The sequence below is a fragment of the Megachile rotundata genome, chromosome 10, assembly GCF_050947335.1.
Source record: "Megachile rotundata isolate GNS110a chromosome 10, iyMegRotu1, whole genome shotgun sequence".
Lineage (NCBI taxonomy): Eukaryota > Metazoa > Arthropoda > Insecta > Hymenoptera > Megachilidae > Megachile > Megachile rotundata.
In genome coordinates, this window is record NC_134992.1 from 17,027,847 (window position 1) to 17,054,899 (window position 27,053).

Here is a 27,053-nt window from a genome sequence, read left to right on the forward strand (position 1 = left end):
GATTAAGATACAGGGTTGAAACTTAGCAGACGCTGTCTTTTGTTATGTTAACTAACTGGTTATGTTAGTAGCCTGCCCCTTTCAATACCCAATCTCCAAAGTAAAAATTTGTGTGAATTTCATTAGAAACGAGAACTATGAGAAAAATAGTAACGTTCGATAAAAGCGAAACGATATAGACTCATAAGAATTTTGTGAAATTGCATGTTGCAGAAATGGTAAAATCGATCTTCTGTGGTTTCTCACGCAGCCTGTACTCGTCGTTCTAGCTTTTCTTTTTCTCCCTTTTTTATATATGCATTACAGGATCGAGAGACGTGGAACCTTGGTTGACATTTTTTTCAAACGTTTTAGCACAGTCGTCATCGCGGTGCCGTGTCTGGTTGCGCGCGAATCGAGGAAAACGCTGATAACGTTTCAGAAATAGCGGTGACAATGTTGCATCTTCTATCGATAAACAAAACAAGAAAGCAACGAAACGTAATTAGAGTGTCGTGTTCCCCATCGGATGAGGACAGAAAGGGAATGGTTAGCGGCACGGAGTTCGTCTTACGAAACTGGACATTCGGAAAGTTGACGCTCTAGCTGCAACGCTTTGCAAATCTTGTCGCGCGCACAAGAAACGTCGCGATTAAATGGCGAAATAAATTTTCGCCAGATTCGCTCGGCGCGTATCTGCGATAAAGATGGTTAACGGCGATAACGATAAACGTCGCGTTCGACGGATCAGCTACGCAACGCTGGATGAACAAAGAAAACGAGACGATACTGTAGCGAACGAAAACACAGGAAGTCATCGCGGACGAAACACCTTTCGAACCATCTACCGATCGTAACTCATTTCATAATACGGTACTCGGTTAATACGCTGCACGAACGATCGCTCGTTATTCAACTTCGAATCGACGAAACACGGTTACTCGTTACCTAACTGTCTTCTACGCATTAATCTTACTGTCAAGAAATATTAAGTTCGTCTATTTTATCGGTTCGATCTCTCCGTTTGTTTCTTTCAATTAACGTTTTGCTTCGTCTCGAATTTAGTTAATGCTGCACGGCGCATCGCAACGCGAGACCCGACGGGATACTAAAAAAGATGCAGCCACGATTCTTACGATCCATTTGTGACTGTCGTTCGTTCGCGTTACGAGAAACTAGGGATGCACGGAGAGATACAGGGATCTACGAGAACCCAGGGATACAGGAATTTAAAGATACTCGACGCTGGGTGTACATTACATCGGTGATATCAGGTTTCAGATCTGGGGCTACTTTTGATATCGAAATAGAGGAATTCGAGAGCTAAGATGCAATTGGAATGCAGGTATTAAGGAATCGATAAAAAGGCGCATTCGTCGAGCAGGATAAAAAGTGTCGGTAATACGTTCGCGTAGACTGGTTCCCAAGCCACAAAATTCCAGCACAACCCGATTCAACTCGGTTATGCAACACGCGATATCGTGCATGTACGATTCGTGACCGTGCCACGAGACGGTTTTTCGTCGCGATATGACTTTGACCCAATTTATCGGCTGGGGAACAACCGACCGACCCGACGACGCTTTTTCCGACGCTCGAAAGTCTACCGTCGGAAATAAAAGAAAAAAGGGAATGGAGCGGTCGTCGACTCGCGACGAGTAAATTCAGCCAGGTGTTGGCCAAGTTTTCTCCGCGGTTCGCAGCGCAGAAACTAGCAGCCGAGAGAAGCTGACCTGCAGGGACGGCCGAGTTAACTGGCTGAATCGAATTAAGAGCTAGCCGGTATTTTCATCGCTACAATTCGTCTAATTGGGCGCGGACGAATTGACCAATTGTTTCCACCGGTTTGCACGTCCGTCTCTCGTTAACCCCGAGAACCTTGCTCGAGAAACAACGAGCCGCGACATTTTGCGCGAAAACTCTCCTCCGCTTTCGGACAAAAACACGTTCCCTCTTCGTTGAAACACGCTCTGAATCCCACCTCGCTATCTCCTTATCTTCGTATTCTTAAGTCAAGTAATCAGATTAATTTTTCCTCGAAAGACTAAATTTTCGCGAACACTCCGAACATCTGTAGAGATCGATTTAATCAGTTTAATGGAATTAATGGCACCTCTTATGCTATTCTTTATCGTCGCCTTCGTATCATCGAAACCTCTCGACGATAATCATCGTTCTAAAGATCGCACTCGTTATTGGCAGGTATTATATCATCCATAATCGGCAGACGAGTGGATAACAACAAATGTTTTGGCGTAATGTTACGCGTATTATGCTTCGTAAAATGATACCGCGCGTACGGACCAGAGGTCACCAGAGGATAAGGCCTGGAAAACGTTGTTTTATAACAAAGACCATGGAACGGTAGATAAACAACAAAGAAGACTCGTGTTCCAATCTGGCAAGCAACAAACGTCCCTCCATGCTGTCTGATGGAATAATTTCATGCATTAAACAGACGAGAGTCTATCAGCGTGCAGCTTTATCAGTTAGCCGCTTATCACCGACCTCGCGTATCCCAAGACAGGTTTATGACTGGGCTACTGGAATCGTAAACGAACCCAGAATCTCTTTTACATCGAAAATCAACGTTCGTCTTTGTCCCGAACCTTCCGGTTATTCTAGCTACCTGCACCTTTTTCTCCCGTTTTTCCTGTCGACGAAATCTCACGTTCAGAAAACGAGATTCGAGACACGTGTACGATAGAACAAACAACGTTGATTTGTCACTTGGCGAACTTGTTTTGCCTCCTCGCGTTGGCTAGAACCGCGAGTTTGCGAATACCGAGAAATCGGATTGTCGCGCTTCTGTTTATTCGCTAGAGTAAATTTGGACGTCGAGGAGAAAAACGTCATGTTCTGGATCTGGGATTACCTACCGCGTCAGATTGCGCGTAATTCTGGCTACCGATTAGAAATTGATTTTGTGTATCGAATCCCGCGGGTCTGACAACCTACGATCTACTTAACGCTATCGAGAGTTAGGTATTTTCTTTTGTTCTCCACACGTTCCCGTTCCGTTATCGTCGCGAAAGAAAATGCTCTCTGTACGCACGATAATCGTGCGTCCCTCGATTTTCTTCGGCGTATCGCGTTAACAAATAAAACGCAAAACGGAGTCGTTCGTGTGCCCGGAGACGGAGATAAATCTTAAGGGCAACAGGCATCGCGACTAGATAACCCGATGAACCGAGAAGCTTTCGTTGTAATCGCTCTGTAACGACGTGCTCCGCTACAGAAACAATCGCGGACAAGATTGCGGCTCGCGACAGCTCGTTTTTCGTTTCGAGAGACGAGAGTGAAAGTTGCCGTTGCTTACAGCCGTTTCGAACGCTCTGTTTCTGTCTTAACGATTTAACCGCCTTTCGAAACTTTTAATTGATCCATTAACTTGTTATTAAATTATCAGCGAATATTCTATATGTGGGATTACTGATATGAAAATTTACAAGTAACTGTAAATTTAAAAATTTAGAAATTGAGAAGAAAGTTGAAGGAAGACGATTTTGACAAAGTCGCGGCGGACACCTACGGCAAGAGGTGCATCAAAAGCGATCGAATCGATTGCGTAATTAGAACGGTTGCACGATCACGGTGAAAGTCGTCGACCGATAAAAAACGTATTATTTCATTGTACCTTCGGACTTCAGAACGTGACCCATCGATCCTAATGGACCTGAATTACACGGACTTAAATTTTCACTCTTTTTCCTTTTTACTGGGCATTGTTGTCAGAATCGCAACGACAAATCAATCTTCGAGCGATATCTGATAAAGCGATACAAGGTTATTGAATTATACGAGCACGATCGATTTGCTGATACGAGAAAACTACAATACCGTTAAAAAAATCGATGATTTCTGATTTTTCTATTAGTGAACAATCGAAGACAACGATCGCGCCGAGGTGATTAAGTTGTAGCCGTAGCGCAATTAAAGATCTTAAGATGTAAACACACGGAAACTTCGTAGAAAGTGATGAAATTGCGATAGCGCGAGGACGTTGATGCAACATTGCAACGAATTACACCTGTTTGCATTTTCGCCGCTTCGCGCAATAACGAAAACCTTTCAAATTTTCCTCCGAACTTTGCGTTCGTTTCGAACTTCGGTAACTTTATAGTTTCTCTCCCGTTTGATTTCACTAACTGTCCGATTATATAAAATCTTTCACCTTGAAATTTCTGTAGCAACTTCTCCCATAAACTAGAGTTGTGCAATAAAATTGAATGACACCGTAATTTGATTGCGATGTAATTTGCAACGAATTTAGAAATCTCGGAATGAAATTTTAATTAAAACGATTGTACCATGAATTTGAACAAAAGCGACTGTCGTTATCGATCGAGTCTTATCGGAACATAATCGAATAGGTGTCATCGGAGAGCTTAAAAAAAATATTGTTTTATTTGTGTCGATTGTCTCAGACCAATCTCTCGAGATGGAGATCCAATCGGTTGTATGTAACAAACACTTCATTTTTTTTATATTTCTTATTAACGAACGTTATGCAACCTTCGTCAACGAAGGTCAATATCTTCGGAAAACATTAAAACAAGCAAATCTCCAAACACGCGAAAAGCGACATCGATTAAGGAATCAACGAACGATCCACGTTTTAAGACGGAATTAAGATACGTCGATCGATTACGTTGTTTTCTATTGTTCATACATTACCGCTTTTTGCACTCCTCTTTTTGCATCAACGGTAATTCCATCATGAATCGATGCTTCTGCAAAAAAATACTCTGCCGAACGAACGTCGATTGAACTGTTAAATCGATCTAATTATATGTGTACACTATGCGGAGATAAGATATTTATACGCGAGTAGATTCAATGTGACTCACGCGCCGTGACTCACGCCACAATGTTTCCCGTTAGTTGCGAACTCATCCTTGCCAATTTTATTCTGATCTTCTTCGATTCGGGAATTTCGGCTTTTAGAGACTCGGTAACTTAAGAATTTGGGAATTTAGGGATGCAGATGTTTTAGAATCATTCGAAAATTCGAACATCGAAGAACATAGAAATTTCAGACATTTCAGAATTCGTAAAATTTGCAAAGCTCCTGGAAGTAAACTTAGGAATTTGAAAGTCCGATGTAAAAGTTAGAAAATTTCGGAATTTGTAAACAAGTAACGTAACTCGAATATCTACGACCGTGCTTGCACTTTCGCTCTCATCGACGTAGGTTTCTCTGTAAACGGTAAACGTAATATCTCCGATACTCGCGTGTCTTTTTCGTGACACGTAAAGTAGCGCAATATGGATTGCATATCGTACCAAAGTAAAAGAGGGCCACGGTTGTTATTGGATTTTATGAATATCCCGGCATGTTCGATGCAAACTCTGCAAGGAAAATATACCAGCATTTCCAGATCCACCCTGGATTCCTTTCGAAACGAAAACATCGCGTAAACCGTGCACGATTTGCGGCCACGACAGCCGAGGAAACAACGCGAGTTTAAACGACGAATTTAATGCCGCTCGTACGTCTTCTTCGAACTTTTATCGACTCCTAAACGAAGTCATTCCGGACTTTTCTGAAACGATCAAAGAAAAATCTTTTCTTCTTTCGAACGAACTGTCAGATTCGTAAGATTAATCGTTCGAAAGAAAGCGTTCGAGTATCGAATCCGAGAAATTTTAGTCTTCGGTTTGAAGAGAAGGAAAAACAATGGTAAAATGTTAACTTTTCGTCTCGATACAGTCATCTCGGTAATTTTAGACATATTGGTTTACTGGAAATGTTTTCTCAAGAAAGTGCGAAATTCGCATCGCATAAGGAAAATGGTTCCGCGGATTAAGCGGATGGCGAACGCGTCTGCTGACACGTATACCTGAAACTACTTGCCTTAAACTTCCTACGATTATCCTTGAGTGTCCATACATTTAATATAATAAGTTTAAGTAACGACGCAAGATAAAAGCAAGGTGGCCAATAAAACCGAAAGCGATTACCGCTAACATACCAAATGCTTATCGCGAATTAAAGTCTACAAATTTCTACTACTGACACCGTACGTTTGTAATATGCTGCCCTGTTGCGTTTATCGGACACTTTACATCCTCTCTCTTAAGATCGTAAAGATATCTTAAGATCGTAATATTCGCAAAGAAACGTCGAGATACGCGAAAGCACGTTTTATTCTCACCCGGTGTATCATCGAGCTTCCTTCGGCGCGAATTCATCGAAGCTAACCTAACAGACGCAACAGGCCGAATTTCCATTGGCATTTCGAGGATGCCGCGCGCTGTACTTACGTGCCGGAAGTGGCCGAAGACGTGCAGAGCGTACAGGACTGAAAGTTTACTCACCTGCAACAACAAAAAGAGACAATGGACGTTCGATTAATCTGTTTCTCGTTCGCCGATGCGGTTCGTTCGCGATTTTATGGGATTCGCAACGCGTTTATCGACGCTCATTGTTTGTGCGCGCGTTCAACTCACCGATCATTCGACGCTATTATATTCCAGACGTCTTTCGAAACCTCTACTCGCTTTTACGTTTTCCTAGGAAAATTAACAATAACTTTCGGGGAAAATCACTGGCGTCTGTTACATTTTCGAGTTTCGAAACGACAGAAGATATTTTCGCTCGATTTGAGGTTTATAGAACATCTCGAGTACTCGAAACGTGCAGCGCGTTCTTTGCAGAAAAAAATAACTGTGCCAATTGATTGACCTAATCCGATAAACTCGGATAAAGAGCGGAGGAAAAGCGAGAAAAATGGAAGGTGTTCCCACGGATCGACGCGAAAAGAGAAGAATCGAAGGTTGTACGTGGTTGGCTGAAGTGTCGTCGCAATCACGTTGCATCGTATTGTTTTCTAGCGACGACCTATCGAATAATAGGCGCGTGCCTCGAATACGACAGCCAGTCCGCTGCCGCGTTTCCTCTTCTTTCGAAACGTTTCTGTCACCGAGATACCACACCGGCGAACTTCTTCCATCTGTCGTTCTCTCTGTTCCGCGGCACGTGTTTCAGGAAACCGACCTCCATTTTTCCCGCTTTCAAACGGGGACATGGATAACGACTAAAACTGATTTTCCGTTTACCACTCGAGATTCAATTCACCCTGACTCTATTACGCTCAGGACCTCTATTATCCTAGTCTCAACGTTCGCCTACGATTTCCCTACGATTTCCATACAGGAGGATTTCTCTGGAATTTGACTACCGTTTCTAAACATAGGTCGTGGGATCGCAGCGCGACAACGCATCGATATTGAAATATTCGTGTCTCGATCTCGAGTGCGAATCACGCGAAGCGCAACCCTTCGCTTTTACTTTTACCGCGTTTACATTCCGACGGGACTTTCATTTTTCTTTCGTACGCTGTTTGTTCCATCCTCCCGCTCCTTCCTTTTTCTCCGGTGCTTTCTCTCTCGCGAAGAGGATAGCCACTCGTTGGCCTTGAGCGACTAAAATGTTTGACCTCTGTCACGAGGAGAAGCTTCTTTCCGACTCGACGCGATTTAGGAATTCCACCGAACGATGCAAATCAAGGCGCCAACGTTCGGTGCAACAAAAATGCGCTACTCTTTGTTTCGCTCCAACTTTATCGAAGGTGACTCGTGGGCCATCGAGAAGGCGAAACATGCTGTAAGCAACTTGTTACCGTGATTACCATGTTGATATTCGGAGAACGACTCGAGGAGCTAATGAATATTGCCAGCGAGTGTGAACGAACTTCCGTTAGAACAACACTACCAAAATGCTCGATTAATTTGATTTTCCCTTTGTGTAGTCGGTCCGTTCGCTTAATAGCGGGTACAAGCACTTGATGCCGGACGGTCGCTGAATATTAACTGGACGTCTTAGGATTGCGTTGCTGAAAAGGCTACTTTGGGAAGTCCACCTTGCGTTTCAACATATCCTAAATTCTCATACCCCATATTTTCACATTTCTAATAATTTTCAACTTCACCAACGTCCCAAACGTTTATACCCTTAAATCCTAAAATCTCTACATTTCTAAAATTTCCACGAGTCCAAATTAGAGATCTCTTTCCAAGAAAGTAGCCAAAAATAGCAGAATTGTCGCGTAATAAGAAAAAGACGAGTGTCCGAAAATAGTTTAAAATTAGGGTAAGTAAAAAAGCAGGTGATGTAACGTTTCCGGTGGGTGCAGAAAAAGCAGATTGCTATACGTAAGAAGAAAGAAAAAACGAGATCGGTCCGAGTGTTCTCTGTTATTTCAGCGAACGAGTTAGCGAAGATACCTTTCCTTAATCGTTGCCAATGAAATGCCTTCTGACGCATTCCACGCCGGTCTCCCAGCCTCGATGACCATGGACAAAAAGCCCATTGGTCGGCCTGGCCGACGTGGATGCCTTTCTTGCATGCACGATTAGGCGACGCCTGGAAGAGATCCATGGAACCTGTTCCAGAGGCAGAAGGCAGACACGCGGTACCCCGATCGTTCATTCAGGTGTGTTCGACTATAAATAGAGTTCCCGGAAGCCGGCCAAAAAACCCGATCTTTGGTGGTACCTTCCCGAGGATCCCTGCACCTGGCTGACCCGATCGGTCCATGGAGAAATCGACAGGATGCACATAGTTCAGCGCGTTAACGTAAGGAAATGATTAATTTTCATGTGGTTCACTATGTCGATTGTAGGACAAGTCAAAATGACCAATGCGAAATGCTGAATACTTTGGGTAAAATTGGGGTATATATTCGGGAGAGCCACTCCGCGAGCGAAGATCTGTATTCCAGTACCAGGAGGTTTTCTGATCCCTCGCGAAACTCGAGAGTCTCGGGATTGTTTTATGGATTTGACGTCATAGCGTCGGGCCCCGCCATAATGGTGGTCTTATTATGACGTGATTTGGCATTTTCCAACACGATTGTCTCGGTGGAGAGATTTCTCGTGGAGGGTTGTTTGGTCGAATCGGTCCAAGCACAATAATCGGGAGCCGCGTTTACGAGCTGCATTTCGACGTTAACGAGCCATGGATACGCGAATCGTGAACAATTTCTGTAGTTTAACGAGCATTCCAAATTCGCCCGCATATCGTTCTCGAAATCTAATTTTAAATCGAACGAAAACGCTCGAAGACCGGGCCGTCCCAAACCGTTCTCTCGCGCGTTTGTTTTCGAAACTTTGATGCCTGCGTTGCGTCGATCGCGTGCACTCGCAATATTTCACGGCTCGCCGACGAACCGTGATTCGATTGTTGGATAAACGAGTCATGGGATTCTGAACTCTGCTTTGCATCGAGAATCTCATCGGTGCTCGCTCAAAGAGAATCGATTATACGAGCGCGGATTATCTTTCTCGGAACGTCGATTTTATTATAACAGTCTTTAGATCGAATACTCCTATTATTCCGCACGAAATAACGTCGAGTATTTTTATCGGCGAAACCACGGCTACTACGATTCGTCCATAATTTGCTTTGCTCTATTATCTGCTTTTCATTTTCCCTTCGAAAACCTGATTTTATTTCAGCTCGTACAATTCGCTTCGCTTGTTCCAATACGCGTTAAGCTTAGAATATAGAAAGTAATCAGAAAGCTATAGAATCGACGTAGGCGAGAAATTTCGTCTAATAATCGAAATTACACTGTTGCAAAACAGATATAAATCTCCATCGAGTCCTTACAAAATTATAGCCTTAAAGTTCATAGTAATTTATATCTCGAAATCGATCGATTAAGGTGCAACGACCTATCGAAAGGATCCCGCGACTCTCGTCGATACCAAAACGAGGCAGGATCGTATAAATATTGCCACCACACGACGCTCGCCAATCTCGTAAAACGGTGGACGAAAGAGATGGAACGATAATGGGTCCCGGGATTAAGGCGATCGGATAAAGTCGACGATAAAATCAAAAATAAATTTTTATAAGATTGTCTGCCCGAACCTGACCGGCGGAACGAACTCACCGTTTCATGGGTGCTTCGGTGCAACGAAATGCGACTGGTTCGGTAGCGACAACAGCCTTTCATTCGATCGAATTATGAATCCTGTTTGCGCGAATGCGCGCGTGAGTGGAATAAAATTCACTGCGGGAGTACCGGAAATAGCAAGTGCCATTTTACGACTTCTCGTCATTTTCGTTCTCGCAGAAAATTTTACAACTCTTTTATAGTTGGCATTTCAGGATTTAGCAATTTGATGGATCGAGAATTCGGGAACTTGAGAATTCGGTGCTTCGAGAATTTCGAAACTTAAGAATTCCAAGATTTTACGAGAGTTTGGGGATTTGGAAATTTCCATTTTGATAAATTGCATTGGCGAATATCGCAACGCAGCGAATCGGGTGCATAAAAGTTTCGGAATTCTCCTTGAAACGTCTGCTCGAAGAAGCAGCCTAAGCCCGGAGGCGACGAATATTTGGCTGACTAGGACAAAGCAGCAACAACGGTGTAAAACTATTTTCGGTGGACGTACCGTGACACAGTTTTGCCACGGGAACTGGAGCACGATGCCATCCCGTATACAGGTCGTTCCGATATTTTTCGGACATTTTCGAGAGCCTAATACGGCTATTCGATTCCTTCGATCGATCGGAAACCTTTTTCTATGCAAAAACGCGAAACAAGGATTATCGTGTCTCCAAGAGTATATCGATGCATCGCCTAACCGTGTCATCTAAGTTACTTGCCACCGGTATGATCTAGCCATAGGATCAAGAGCTTCGAGTTTTAACGAAGAACACAGTTTCCGAACACGTAAACTTGCTAACACTTTTAGCAAAAGCGTTCAACTTTTATAGTCGCCATGTTGCAATACGGTAAGATCAAACATAATTTTAGTTTATTTTATTTATTTACCGTGTAAATCATAAATGAATGTTTCACGTTTCATTCGAAATTCGCCTTCGATTTATTGCACGAGGAACAAGTAGAAGAAACGGATTATATGCATTTATGCAGGAGTGTCGAAAGTATCGAACGAATTATGGTTCGAGGCAGAAAGGGAAGGATAAGGGTCGAGGAAAAAAGAGGGATTTCGAAATGTCGCGAAAGGAGATCGGATACCAGACGAGCTCCACTTCGCGTCGAGACCTTCGTTTCAGGCTTCGAGGCTCGCGATCCGTCAAGGCCCCCTGTTACCCTTTATGAATTTTAATTTTCGCCTAGCTAAATCTTCGCACGAGAGTTTGCTCGCGGCTCGACCCAGTAAACTCGCTGTACATACAGGGTGAGTCGATAACGACTACCTGCTTCCGATGCGAGCATCCGGAAACGTTTCGAAACGCGAATGGTTATTCGATTCCTCCTTTTTCTCGGATATCAAGATGACCACGAGTTTTTTCATGGCCAGTGTATTTTCCTTTTAAAAGCGTTACGCTCGGTGAAAGGACGAATTCAACGACCTATAATGAGTTAACCTTCGGACGACCTTAAACCCCAAAACGAGAGGAAACATTTTGGACCATGAATCACAGGTTTGGTTGTTAGACAAATCTGTTGAATTTGCATGAATAAAACTTCGCTCTCTCTTATCTGTAAAGCTGCTATCTAACGTAATTCCTCGTACAAATGGGCTACAAAAATCGGTCAGTAAAAAATAATAACGGCGAATGAAAGAGGAATATCGCGCATAGCTAACGGCGATAATCTAGCGGTATTAATTATAGTAGGCGAGAAACGATAAAACGAGAAACGGCGATTAATTGGACGCGTTTCACGAGTCGCGCTTTTTCGTTTATTTATTTACGAGCACGGTTTGTCTGGCTTCTGTTGAAACGCCGGCAAGAGCGACGTACTTCAGCGTCTAAAAGCAATGTAATAACGTGGCTACGGTCACGTACTCGTATTTATGGACGTTCGTACACTCGGGAAAGAACGGAAAAAGCGGAGGTGCCAGCGACTTCCGCTTTCATCCTTGTTATATCTCGCCGGAAATTCAGCCGCGTTTCTTATGACGCTCGAAGCGTTTCTGCGCCTACGCGGATCTAATTTATCGGTCGATTAAAACGGAAACCAGTTGCAAAATGAAATTTCTGCGCTCTATCATGTCGGATTTAACGTTGCCAGCTATTTTAATGATCAATATCGGTATAGCAATGATCAGTGTATTCTGTAAAAGCATATACATGCATACGTTTATTCTAGAATGCACGTTGCGAAAGCATATATTCTGTGTGTTGTATGTATATGTAGGGAGCAAATTCCCTAAATTCCAATATCTCGAATCCCAATATCCCGAAATTCCCAGATCTCGATATCTGCAGTATTCTGTGATTTCTACGGTACGGATATTTCAATATCTCTGTATCCCTAGATTTCTGTGTTTTATAGAACATTGCTTAGATCCCGGATTCCTTATTCGGTAGGTTAGGGTTTCGCGGTGAGAACGAAGCCCGCTAAGCTCGAGGGTGCCAAAACATTGTTGTCCCTGCGGATGTTCGGTGTCGTATCCGAGCTAAGTACACTCTATTCTTTAGGTCGCGGGAAAAAGCCCGCACGAGTTATTGTCGCGACGTAACGCGAGAACAAGCGGAGAGAAACCCGACACGTTGAACGAACGCGTACGAGACGAGAAAATGAATGGCGAAGTGACAACCTTATGTAAACGAACGATCGACATAATATGCCACTGACCCATATCGCTCACGGTCGCTCGTGTAACGTTAACAGGCTCGAATCAGGATTTTTCTATTGCCACGCAGACCGGTATCTTGTCTTTCGACTGTGCCGCGTGTGCCGCCGAATACGCGTTTCCCTCGCTCGATTCGCCACCAGCGAAGTCGATTCGGAACTCGAGTTTACGCCGAGTCTCATGATGAATCGAGCATGCTATTTTTGTTCGATAATGAATCGACAGATTCATCCTTTGTTTCGATCACGTGCTCGGAACGATACGTTTCAATTTTTTCACCGTTAAACAGTGGAACATTACTCGCACGAGAGGAACGAGTTATCTCGACTGTACTAATCTGTCTATTATCGCTTCTCCCCAAAAAAATAACGGGGAACGATACCGGGAATAACGTAGGTCGCATTGATTAGGCTTAAACGAAGAAGACGATCGTTACCGACTAAAAACACTCTCGATAAGGATTAACGAATAACGCGAAATGTCACGTAGACGCTGTGTTCGTTCTCGGTATCCGAATTAGACGCAACTGCGACGACCAATCATCGTGCAACGAAATCGAGTCGAATTGACATCGAGGGGAATAATGCCGAACCGCGTGAAATCGAACCGAGTCGCGACGAACGAATTGCTTCGACCCGAATTACGTCCGATTGAATTTAACCAAATTGTACCGTGTCGAATTGAACCTTCCTAAACCGAACGAATTGTCCCGGAGCAAGTAAAATCTAATCGCGTAAAAATTGTAGAACAGAAGGCTGAGCGAAATTTCCTTTCATTAGGGAAATAGAAATTGGGTAGTCTAGCGTTGTTCGCTTCGTTTCGAATCAGTGGACTCGCTGACCCCGTTTCTGCACACTTTTCGACTCGCCCTCGTCTCTTTTTTTGTCCGTCGAATCACGGAGAATACGTGCACGAGCCACCGAAACTCCGAGTTCCATTGTTTCGTTCCAATTCGCCACCAATTTTCCGTCCTTATCATTTTTTTCCCGGATACAAATAGTTAACGGATAAACGCTCACAGCTATTTTGCATCGCGTGTTTCCATCTGTTCGAATGCAAAAGCGAGAGATAATATTCGAATTCGTTCCATTGTTATCGTCGAGTTCGGCCCGACGTTCCTTCTATCGTGAGAGACCGCGTATTTTTAACGCGACCGAGTCATCGGTGCAATTTATAAAAAGTCGCTGCATTCTCCGCTGACATTCCACGCGACGCATTTATGTATAAGCAGCCAAGTACGCGTGATCGATAGCAAGAGAGATGGTCGATTTAATCGAGAATATAAGTACGTGTTGGGGCGGGAAACATCCTACGATGACGCTCTTCGCCGACGATATTTTTCCTTCCTTTGCTCGAATTCATCTCTTTAAGAATGGAAACGAAGCTGATCTTTCTTCTTTTATTGGTACCATAAATTCGCTGGAAATCTCTCCCAGCAATAATCCCACTTTTAATGGATCTTCCTCCAATATATCTCCTCGCGTTTTGTCCACTCTCGATAATTTTACGCCTAGCCAGTTCCACGCATTCTACTTCTACCCCTAACAATTCCACATTTTTTCTACGCGTTGAGATTGGACATATAACAATTCCATACGTAGTAATTGCGCTGTTTGATAATTCCACGTACCAGTTCCACGAGTCGCAGTTCGTGGCATTTCTCCCCATGACGATAGATAAAAATTGCACGCGTTACAATTCCCTGAATAGCTTCCTGCATAGATACTCTAAATTTCTAAATTCGAAAATGCGGAAACCGATACGACCGTAAATTCGGGAACTTGAAAAATTCCGCTCGGTTTCGAATTTGTTGAAGATACCGATGCAATTTATTTCCGCTGTACGATAATATTACAAACGATAGCTCGTCTATCGTCTATTGATTTTGTGGAAATAATAGAAGGGTTTCGATGAATCGACAACAATTTACGTTTCCGTTCAATCTTCTGATCGTTCGCGGTATATATCCGGAATGGCGGCTATGAAAGGAAGATGCAGAAGCGCCAGTAAAACGATGATCCTGTGTCTTTCTCCGATTTATAGTATCGCGTTAAAACAGGTGACACAGCGAAAGCTTTTACGAGGATCTCGCGGAGATGTTCCGCTGTTAGCGTCGCCTTAATTATTGTAACTTTTCGTCGGAACGAGAGTTCGCGCGAAACCTTGCCGAAGTGGCGGGCCATCGTTGCGCCGCGCCGGAAGAAATAAACGATAAAGGGGGAAGATATATTTGACAGCTTACGACGTAGGTCGATTTAAAATAAACAGAAATATAGCGAGTGACACCGTGAAAGCCAGTTAATCTTCTGGAAAACATCTCGGTAGGTTTATTTGACTTTGCTCTGACCGTAACACTGTCAGCGATTTCGAGTTTGATTCAGGCGAAACGTTTCACGGATTTATTAGCCGAGTCATCCATTATCGTCGCGAGGAAACGAAACGCTTAAAACGTTCGCTATCTACTTGAACGGTGCGCGAAATTGACTCGGTCAACGCGCAATGATTTACAACTTATTATAAAAATGACAATTTTTGTAATTAGGTTACCGTTATCGACGCTTGTTAATAACCTAACTACGAACGAGTTTTCTGCTACAAATATGTTCTCTTATCGTAAACACTGCTTCGAATAACTTTGCGTGCGAAATTACCAAACATGTCCGATGTAATTCCGTGACGTAAAGGTGTTACGAACGTACTACTCGCGATATTTGTTTAGGAAATTTTGAAGCTCGGTGTTTGCCAAAAGTGGCTACGTAAACTGTTCGCGACATTCATGGGGTGTCGCGACGCGAAAGAGACTCGCTGTTATTAAAGATAATATCTGAACGTGAAATAGTAGAATTACGGCAATTATCGTCCCGGTTGGAGAGGCAAAGCTTGACCAGAAGGACGCTCGAAGCAGAGGTTACGTTTCGAAAGTTAATAACAACAAAGAAAAGGAAAGAATGGAGCAAGTACCGCCAGACCTTGAGCCGAATCCATGGATCTCAAGATGACCTTCGTGTCTTTGATCGTTCATCTTTGTCGCGAAACTCGCTCAAAATGCGTTGCAAGAGAAAAAGGATGTTAATCAAGCGGCTCGACTCGTTGCGTGTATCCCCGGGTGTGTTGGTACATCGTCGAGAAATTTCGATTCGTATTATCGCGAGAACTTCGTAACCGGTGGTCCTGTCCGTTACCTTTTACGACTCGGACGGCGAATAATGGGATGATTACTCCCTATCTGCACCGTTACGACGACTTAACTTCATCAAGGGGTTATTAACCCCTGAATGGCACGCTCGCGTTAACTGCGACCCATCAAAATCGCCTCTTAAACGATATCGTGGTTACCAAAGGTGTGCGACCATCACGGTTTAATGTCCACATCCAGAAATTTACAAGTTATTCATTATTGTCCCGGTCTACGGTATTCAAATTTACGAGCGTAGGTATAACTATTCCAAAACGTGATCCAGAAATTATATGGACTCGATGAATAACAGTCCTGTAAAACGAGGAAGATGCGTAACAGTAAAATTTTGCAAAAACCGTGTATGTAATAGAAAAGCTAGACTCCGCACTGTGAGATGCCCTAAATGTAAACACGCGAGTGGAACGAACGATCTTGTTTTCTCTTCTCGTTTTCGTCCCGTTTCTTTAAAGACGACAGTCGTAATACCCATAGATAACACAGTAGGTACGTAAAGAACCGCGATAACGAAGAAACTCGTCACGTGCGCGCAGCAGATTGGTTAACGAACACGTTACCTTCGGCTAACGTTTTTATCCTTGCCCGTTCGTTGAATTCATTTTCTTCTCTTGCTCTTATCAACGCCGTTTATCGCGCTTATGCGTTTACGATTTGCATTGTATTTTATCCGGAGTGACAACAACCGTTGTAAATTGGGTTGTCGACTCGGTTCGAGAATCGACGGTTAGCTGCGCCTGTTCCAGAAAACGTTTAAGCCCATTTTAGTCGCGTCTAAATTCAACATCTTTTTACTCGTGATTATTTTCGCGTCTACCAATTCTTGCATTTTATAAATTCGCCACCTTTAGTTTCAATTTAGCTAACTCGAATCTCCGGATATTTCTTTAAAATACTACAGTGGCAAAAGCAGCTGCGAAAGAGCATAAATACAATTTCTCCGTTATTCCTGCTGCGTAAGTTGATTAGTCATAAATCGTTATTAGTCCGAGCGCGAATGATCTAATCGTCGGAGAAAGGCAGAATCTGTAAGCACGTTTCCGGTTTCGAGAGAAATTGCGAGAAACGCATCGCGATTATCGCGTTGCACCGGATCGAAGAATTTACGTAAACTATTTCGCGATAGTACTTATTTCGCGAAAACTGGTAAGAGCGGGCGGTTGCGGGGCACATAATTTACGATCGCGGGATTAGGCGCGTTACGCGCGCAGAGAGAGACCTTCTGAAATAGAGTTTAAACTCGTTTAATGCGTCCAATTAATCTAATCGTGGCCGATCGTTATTCGTTCCGTGCGCGGAACGCGTTACGCAACGCTGATCGAAGCTTTCCAACGGGACTATTAATTCTCCCGTAAACACCCCGTCGGAAGAGCGATTAACGACGAACGCGTCCACCATTTTCAAGTTCGATCCAAGACATCTCGGAAGATGCGCAAATTCCCTACATCTCCGCATTCCAATCGCGAATTTTTGGGGTTAACAGCGACGCGTGTTCTCGTTTGTTCCGAGAGCAACACGGCGGTTGCCAGCCAATGTTCGAGGGTGAGATTGATTGTACTTTGATAGGCTACGTTAATCACAAGGGTGGAGTACATTGGCGGAATTCCTGAAATGTCCGATACACGAAGAAACGCTTCGCAGAAGGGATACATCGTGCGTTTCAAGTGCAACGAATATTAACAAGATTGTGTAACGTGTTTTTTTTAAGCATCGCTTAAGTCTCGTTAATTAATTCTGTCCTGCTCATGAGAACGTGCCTCCAATGTTGACACCGGTCTCCAGCTTTTGTTGGTAGGAGGGCTGGCTCGATATTACATGGCCGAGCACAGATGTTGCGAAAGGATTATCCGGAATGGAAGAAGCGGAACGTGGGCGAACGCAAAAAGTGGAAAATGGAAAAACGGTTAGAACGTCCCGTGTAAAAGTTAGTCGAAAATTGAAAGATCGGACGTTGAGTCGCTTTACGGTGTTTCGCGACTGTAGCCGAGATATTTCCATGGGGACCACGCCCATATCGATCGGAGGTGGACATTTTTTCAAATAAATAAGGAGGACGTTTACGGGGAACCTTTGCCGGCCGCTTTCAGCAATTAAGCCGATCCACTTTCAGATAATTCGGAGTTTCGTAGCAGCCGGTAAACGTTTCGCAAACAGGAAGCTACGACAACGCTGTTGCTGATCAAAGGGACGGGAAGCGATTATTTCTTTTTCGTCATTGACCCGAATCGCGACGTGGCCGGCCTCCGAATCTTGACATTGAATCATCGTAGTTTCGTTTCGTCAAGATTTATTTCAGCCACTCGACGCGCAGCGAACCAACACGGCGAAAGTGAACGCCCCATATAGCTACCTTTCATATTTTTATCTTTGGACGCGAGAAAAGAGTTATGGTTACGACATCGTCTTCTCTCGTATCCATCAAAAATTTCCTAAGATCTCGATGACAAATGTTCTCTGCGATCGTGTTCGATGGAAAGACCTTGGACCGCAATGGAAGGAAGACGCACGCTCCCCTTCGGTACGAATGCGAGCGGCGAAATTAAAATATTCTCGAGGCAGGAAAATTTGAAAGCTTCTCGAATCGATGAACGTTCTAATTTCCTAATTTTAGAACGTCAGAATTTCAGAATTACCTAGTCTCCGGCCTTCGTAATTTCGTGAACCTAAAGTAGCTAATCTAAGATCTCTGTCGCACGAATATCGGCCAAAAACAACAGCATCTGGCAGTACGGCGCGTGCGACATCGAATTAAAAAAAATCGCGCGGATAATGCAGCAGAGAGCGTAAGCGTGTAGGCGCGTGTAAAGAGGGTGGCAGAGAGGCGTTAAGGTCAACGCGATGACGAGCTCGCTGACAACGGTAAACATTAGCCAGACTAAAAGGTACGTGTACCTACGGTCCCTCTTGTAATTAATTAAACGTACGTCCAACAGCGTGGATACCGTTTGAAAAGAGTGCTTACGCGCGCGCATAATTTATAAACGAGTACTTACGCAGACAGGCACAGCAGTCTCTCGTTGCAATCTGCATCCTTAAGTACACGCTAAGTACCCAGGCACATCTACTTGACCCATTTACCCAATGACCTCGCACCGGGACATTTTTTTAACAGAGAGTATCTGCCTAATGGCACAGGCGGACTCGTATCTCGAGTCAAGACTTCCTCCGAATTCAATCCCTAACCACCCCTTGCCCCTCCCGTTACATCCCGGTATTCTTCGGGAAACAAAGCTGACAGTCGGATGAAAGAGGATTTCTTATTTACGACGCGAGGACATCGGGTTAGGTTGAGTTCAATCTACCGGTACTTCCACCCGTAGTATTACTTGCAAAACGTATATGAAACGTTCTCGTCCTGTACAGGTGGATTTCTTGAAAGGCTACTACTATAATTTTGCGAAGATTCGATCCAATCCGTGTATCGAAACTAGGAAGCTAGGAAGCGTCCTGATCGCAGGGTGGGCGTAATTTAGTGAAATTCGCGTGACCGTCTATATTGCTCCTTCGTGTTAGAATTATTCGGAAGCTGGCCAACTAAAGTTTAACTAGTTGAGCAAATCGGGCAGATCGATCGATCTCCGGAGGTAACTCCACCCTGATAGCCTCGAGCTCGGCACACTCCCGATAATTTAATCAAGAAATTTCGCTGGGCGTCCAAGTTATCTCTTGTTCCGTTCTTAAAAGAAGCTCGTTCGGTTCTCCGTTAGGTCCATGGTGAACCGTGAACGCTGGCCCTAATTTCAGCCGAGACTTCTCCTTTCAAAGCAACTTTTTCGTTCTCGAGATGCTCGTAAACGGGAGTCGGATCGTCTCGTCGAACCTTGCAATCTTCAGGGACCTCTTTCAATCTTTAAGAGCTGACCGTACCGCCATTGTTGGGTGGAAATGGAACGTCGAGAACCGATTGAAACGAGTCCCTACGTACTCGCGAGCTTTATGTCCAAGGATCGCTGACCCACTCTTGACCCATTTAAATACTCTTCTACGTTACTCGACTGCGTAATCTGTTTTTTATATACCTATTCGCAGCGCGAGCATCGACAAATATTACGTAGCGCTTTCTCGCCGATCGATTCTCGTTTATTTAAGACAAGGTATACCATGCACAAAAAATTCTTGAATAAATGCATGTCGACATACGAGTGCACTCCAAAAACAATGTTCTCGAGTGAAGCACAAATTCCGCGAATCGATCAATTATAAAAATCGAGTAAAAAATTTAAAAGGGGAGGACGTGTCGGATTAAAAACAACTAAAATGGTGGTAAAAAAAAGAGAAGACTCGCAACAGCGAGTTTAATACCGTGAAATTTTTTCCTGTCCCGGAAAACCAGTTAATTTTCCGTCACTCGAGCATGTTGGAGTATTGATCTCGATACGTTTCGCCGGCCAGGAGGCCGTGTCTGTATCGATACATCGACTGCGCAGAATATAGAGCGAGGGATACACCGTGTGTATAGAAACGTAGTTTCTCAAATTGTGTCACAGACACGTGACCACATGCACACACGAGTCCACGTAGAGAGAGAGAGAGAGAGACGAATGTATCGATGGCGAATATCGACGTCGTTTCGTTGGAAGGTGACGGCCAGTCGGGCAGCGTCGCATCGTTTCCGTCCGATTCGAACGGCAACGACAATGCAATGAATCCGAAATGACGCGTGTCGAGTATCGATTCGAAACAAACACGGTGTGGATGAACGAGAGGTACGGCTCGACACGCCGTTTAGGACGGAATAATTATCCGATGGCCTAGTTTCGCGATCGGCCAAGCATCCGCGTGCGCTTTTACCCACTTCCCAGACTGCATCGGGGAACAACGAAGATTCGGTACTTCGAGTGTTAACTTTAGCTCGAAACTTGCGACTCGGTTTCAACTATCGAGGCGTACGATCGACTTGTGTGTCTACCCTAACGTGGCCTTCCTTTCGATGACATGTATCGAACCTCCAAAGTTTTCTAATTTACTATGTCCCTAAATTATGCAGAGAAATTTGAAAGTTGTGCAGCGAAGGTATTTTTGTGCAGGAATTCTCGAACCGAAGTAGTTTACCGTAGGGATCGTAATTCTGTGGTTCGAAAGCAAATCCTATGCTCGCGGGATGATCTGGGTAGTGTGCCACTAATTTCAAATCACTCATATCGAATCCCAGGATTCTGGAACTTCCCTTGTATCGAGTATCACGAATTCCGGGTTACCGATATCAGGGTTATCCGTAATCGATTCCATAAACCCAAAGACATACATATCGATGACCCTCGGATTAAGGAATCGTTTGCATCGAGTTTCGTGAGGATCCTAGGTCACCTGTATTATGTTCCGAATCTAAAATCGATGCACTGTACCTAGCGTTACTAGGTTTACAAATTACAAAGCTGATACGTACATGCTTTCGGAAAAGCGCCCTTCTGGATTAGAAATAAAAGCGTCCTAATTTTTGGAACTGAGAATAAAGAATTTAAGATGCGAAAAACTAGAGTTAATATTCTAGCAGGGCTCATCTGGTGGCACGCGAACTATAGTGGTGGGCTGAAACATAATGGCCGATACGCATGCCTACAGGAATTGTATCCGATGAACAGTCACGTAGATACATAGAAATGCATGCATGCAACCGTCTCTGCATACAATGGAAAGGATGCTTCTTTTGTTTCCGTACGGCCCAGAAGGCAGCTCTTTCGTATCGGTGTTCGATACACTGCGTGGCCTTGATCATCGTTACACGGCGAATCTAGGACTTATTTTTCAGTCGAAACGGATCCCGCGAACAAAAGGGCACCTGTATCTACGATCGATCCTTCCATGGAGAATATTTTTAGAATTTCCTTTACAACCTTCGAAGCCTAAACTCGCTCGTGAACCATCTTTCGTTACCCTTTCAATCTCTGTATTCATTTTCTCTTCGATACAGTGCACTTGCACGGTCAGAGGAAAGAGATCTGAAAGGTTGATTTCAATGGAGTTACGAGACAAGGTTATGGGGTGCTGAACGATAGTCTGGCGATGGACTCCGAACGCAACGACGAGGAAAAATTAATAGATCTAAGAAAGAAGTGGTCGAGAAGCCAGGTAAGCGTCTATAAACTTTGATAATTCGATCGCCTTGGAAACGACGATAACGAAGAAAAGTGTCGCAAGGGAAGTATGCAAATGAAGGCATAACAATCGGGACATAGAGCACGACAGAAACTCGAGCGCTAGATAATTTATGAGACCGAAATTGAGCCGAATCTCTGGTCAATAATTTACCGTCCAAGGAGTCAGGGTCGCGGCAAGGAACGAGTCGTCCTGTTGGGTCAACAACTGCTATATAGGTGATGGCTGCTTAATAACTTTCTCTTTCACTTTATGGAAAACACCGTACGAGATATGACAATCGTTTACCGTGCTTATGGTGGCTAAATTAACGATAATGTAAACGGACCAAATTTGTCCCGTAGACTCCGCCGCGTATTGGCTACCTCCTGGTACAGCTCGTTCAAAACCGACTGAGTCATGTCGCTAATGAGAAAATTAACACACCTTTTACGGTGATTCTAATCGCCTACTAACGAGTACATGCACTGGAGTGCAACTTAGGCTTCCTGTGACTAAAAAGGAGCGTTAGGGAGAGGGGATCGTTTCTTGAGAAAATCCAGGAAGTGTAGGGAAGTCTAGGAAGTCTAGGGAATTTGGGGATACCAAATTCCGGAACTTAAAATTTGCCACTTTCAGATCTTTGGGAATTCGAGGTAAGACTTTCGGTGTATCTCCAAGGATAGGCTTCTATATACGAAACATCGAATTGACAATATGGGAAAAAATTGATGCAAAAGTACGAAATTATACACGAAAATGAAGTTAGAAGAGTGACAGTTTGAATCTAAATTGCTTATCGCGGCATCGAGAGCGTTGAGTGGTCGATCTGTCGGAGCCTGTTGATACGAAAGTGTCTGGAGGAATTGCTCGAGGCAGCTATACGAACCGCGGCTGCCATCTACTGATTACACCTCGTACTGACTTGGTAGAAACATTGGCTCAAAGATAACGCTTGAGTTATTGCCGTCTGCTAATTAAATCGGCCGACATTCGTTTTCGTTGCACCGCATTCTACATACATCTTTCTCGATTAAATGCATCTTGATCGTTAGTCTCAATTATCTATAACATTCGCTATTTAATTTTACATTGTTCGGATACCAATTATTCAAATTTCACTTATCCACAGTCTTTAACCGAGTCTTTCAAGTTAGGTTACTTTCTAATGTTTAAACCTATGAAGTGTGACCAGGTTTTATCGTACAATTGCATTAGGACGGGTCAGGTTAAACGAAGTCATGTTACCTTGCATTATTCGGATCTATTAAATTAGACTAAGTTGGGTTTTAGCGATCAAATGTTTCTATTAGATTAGTAACATATCAGGTGTAACTAAACGTAATAATAGGTGTATAATATGTGACAAATATTAAGAAATTGAAGACCAGAATTTCGCTCCTATTCATCGCAAGAGAACTCGAGTTCGAGCAGCAAGGTGATAGGAACAGAGAGGAATAAACCGGAAGCGGGATACTCACTGCCAAGCGAATCCGCCGGTGATGCCTTCCCTGAGTCGATCCTTGAGGCTGCGTTGCCTGGACGGCAGCGAGGAGACGATAGTGTCCTCTTCCGGTTTGCCGGATGGCGGTCCACTTCCGCCAGCGGTACCGCCGCCACCGGAAAACAACGCCATTCTCCGCTCGAACTTTCGTCTCGATCCAGCAAAGCACTCTCGATATTCGCGACTTCGAGTGACGAACGGTGTCCACGACTAAATGCGCTCGAGCTGTCTCTAAGTCGCGTATCGATCGAGCATCATTCGAACACTCGCCGACTCGATTAATTCTCCACACTCGAAACGTGCCACTTCCGACCGATTCTCGATCACTCGCGAACCTGTCGAAACGTTATTTAGAAAAAAACCGTCCCTTCCGATCGAGCACGATTTTCTAATCTCGTTCCTTCGTCGTTAACGATCTTTCCGTTCGCTCGGTAATTATAGTACATCGATAACGCCCGTTGGCGAAAAGTTCGCGACCATCGCGTAATCGATCAGACAGTTAAACGAGATACACGCGACCGCATTATCGACGTTCAAATTCCCCACTATAACACAGCTTCTCTTTTTCTAGTTACGAGCCTGATATATTCTCGCACCGCCCAATAATTCGACTTACGACGCACTATTGTTAGGCGATTTTCGAGCTTTCGACGATGGCGAGCGGTAAACAGAACGCGGCGTTGCAACTTTTCTATTTTAAAACGCTGATCAAATTCGCAGACGTGGCAGGCGCGCGCCACGACCGTTTCCTCTTGTTTCTTTTCGATGGGGGTGGATCGATAAATTGGTCCACGTTACGACGCGTCATAAATTTAAATTTAAAATATTCAGGAAAACTAGAAGTGGCAACGACGCAGAATAAACATCGCAAAAGCCAAACACGCATGTATAAAACATCTGCGCGTGTGTGTACGGATTCCTAAATCCCGACATTCCAAAATACCTAAATTTCTATATCTTTTAATCTGCTCGTGAGTCTCTATATCCGCACGTCCGATATCCCTAGATCCTAAGGGATGCGTAAAAAGTAATCGACTTCGCAGCAGACGACAAATCGACGCCGATAAGGCCGATAGAACCGGTCTTAACGAACGCAGTTAAATTTCATTAAGACGCACGGGCAAGCAACGCGACGGCCAAGGTTGCAACACACGACTTTTAATTGTGCAAAAACGAGCAACGTGGCCGGGATCATTGATCAGGCCATTTGCGATGCGATATATTATAAAAACGAAGACTGTTGGCGTCGTTAATGGTTGGCTCTTTGGCACGCGCTCATCGCCAGAGTGGAAACAGGCACGCGTGGTCAGACACGTTTGTGCAAAGCGGCGAATACCGTATTATACGCCTCACGTGTTTGCACCGAATAACTCCGTGAAATTCAAGGACTTTCTGAGTGACTACCAGAGCTACAATTATTAAATGTCTCGCCGTATATGACCATGTTCGCTGTGAAAGCGGTATTTTAATATTAGTTAGTTTTGACACACCGGACAATTAAATCAGCAAGGAGTTAAATTGATTTTACAACGTACAAGTAAAAAGAATGAACAGCGATCAATCTAGTCGAAGCAAGAAGCGGATCATCGAGCGAAACGTTATCCGAAGATGAGCGACAGCGTGTCTGTCGGTTCGCCAAAGGGCGTAGCCAAGGTCAAGGTCAGTGGCAAGGTCAGGGGCTCGTAGTCCCGATTCTCGTCGAGTGGAGAACACACCAGCCTACGCCTCCATGTCGAAAGCCTCCCGGTATTGATCCTTTTCGCCCAGCAAACTCGACCAATCCCGGCTGCCACCGCGTGGTATAACCAACACGCTCCGACAGACACGTTTTCAAAAGCTACGTTTACGTTGCGTTACGTGTCCCGACGAATCGCGAATACCAACTTCCGTGACAATCCTTCATTAAAACCGTAATCTCGCGTCGACTTCGTCCGACGAGTCGCACGCGAACGCGTTCCGAAATTCCCGGGTCGACGATTACCGAGCTCAAAGCACTCTAGAAAGGTTTTACCCTCCCGTCATCGAATCTTCAACGATAACGAGGAGTTGATTCATTTAATATTCGATAACCGAGTAATTCTTTCTAATATCTTTATACATCGGTACATCTTTACTCCAACGTCCCTAGAGCCTGATATTCCCAGATCCTAGTATCCCTCTTAGGCAGTCTCTTGAGCCCAGCATCCCTAGAAGGATCCCCGATCAAATATTCAAGTAGGTAAGTAGTCCGAGTTCTCGAGTAAAATAAACGATTTAAGAATTTCGAGGTTACGGCAGGTTGTCTATAATGCATCCACAGCTACAGAGACATCAGAATTTGTGTCGATACGTCCTCCGAGGTAAGAGAACGCTGTATGTATTATAGATTAAACTATAACCTCGAAAGATTTCGCTGTTTAACCTACACGGTCCGAATGATTTTCTACGGCCACTAGTAGGTTAATAACAGGAAGATTAAGCCGCAAAGAAGGTAAGTACATAGTGCTCGAAAGCACTCGATAGAATACAACCTTGTCTTTGGGTCAAAAGTTCTGGCTCAGTTGACCGAGTCTTCCTCCGAAAGAGCCACTAGGTCCTTTGATCTCTCGCTTCTGAATGCTCATCTCTTTCGTGGGATCTTTTGAGCCACAATCCTGACCGCGACCGTGCTCGTTAATTAGAGGCAAATTCATGAAATTCGAGTTCGAGCATTAACGAGAGAAGAGTAAAGGTGACTCGACACCGTTCGACAGGGAGTCCTTCTGACCTTTTCTCCTCGAATCTATTACATCAAACATCGACTGAATCTTATAAAAGATTGTGACTATTGATCTAATAAGACGAGAGTTAACAAGCAGTGCCCCCATAATTTGGTCGGTTCGTTGCAATAAACGATCAAATTAATTCGGTACTAATTTGATCCGACACGAAACTGGCACGAGGGTAATTTAAGAGTACTCGATATAAATTAATAAGACTCGGGACGCAAATGGTGCACCTAGCCTACATCTCGCGGAATTAGAACGAGAATGATTCTGACCGCCCTTCGTCGACATTTCACGAATCTAACAATGTTAGTAGAACGTCGATCGAACGAAAAGGCAACGGCTAACGATCGATTACGTTCGCTCGAGGCTCGTTCAGAGGTTAAAACGATGACGTCCGTCGTCGCGTTCCAGTCGCATTCATAGTTCCTTCGCAACGAGGTCGATACATCGCCACGAGGTTATCCGAGCAAACTGCCGAGAAATATTCGAACGAGCAAAGAAATCGCGCTCTGGTATCGATAGAATCCGACCAGTGTCAAAACGATCGAGCCGTCCCGCCAATTTCTCCGTTCCGATCGTGCCTGTTTTTTCACGCGGCACGTCCGCTTCTAATTTTAAATCGCATACGTAATCAGAAATTTTAACTTTTATCAACTCGAGAGTTGGAACGTAACTCTATTGCAAATTTCAGAACGGAGAAATTAATTTGTTGAAATGAAAATAGTTTTGAAAATGAAGATTTTTCCATCGCTTTTCGAATCGAACTGCAAGCACGATCTCAATGTCTGCCTTTCACAAATAAAACGACTGCAAGAAATCAAGGCGTGCCAATAGGTTTTTCATCGAAAGTATTTGTTGGCTTATATAAGAGGCACGGTACGCCGGTTTAAATGGGAAACACTTTGTAGAACGAAGCAGGTGTGCCCTACTCGGTGAGGTAACCTGGCCTCCCTTTCGCCAAGGACGCGAGGGTTGATTGATGAAGCAA

General features: G+C 44.1%; 1 protein-coding gene across 3 annotated transcripts in view; it reads right to left on the reverse strand.

The window, feature by feature from the left end:
- Window positions 1-27,053, reverse strand: part of mtd (TLD domain-containing protein mustard) — a 107,880-nt gene that overhangs the window by 61,435 nt on the left and 19,392 nt on the right. Inside the window, exon 1 of one of the 3 annotated variants that reach the window (XM_076536318.1) lies at window positions 23,296-23,583. The exons of the other annotated variants lie outside the window; for them this stretch is intronic. Within the exon in view, the coding sequence (XP_076392433.1) occupies window positions 23,296-23,450 (155 nt within the window). The 5' untranslated portion in view covers window positions 23,451-23,583. Of the gene's footprint in view, window positions 1-23,295; window positions 23,584-27,053 lie in introns of those variants that run through there. 3 annotated transcript variants of the gene reach the window in all.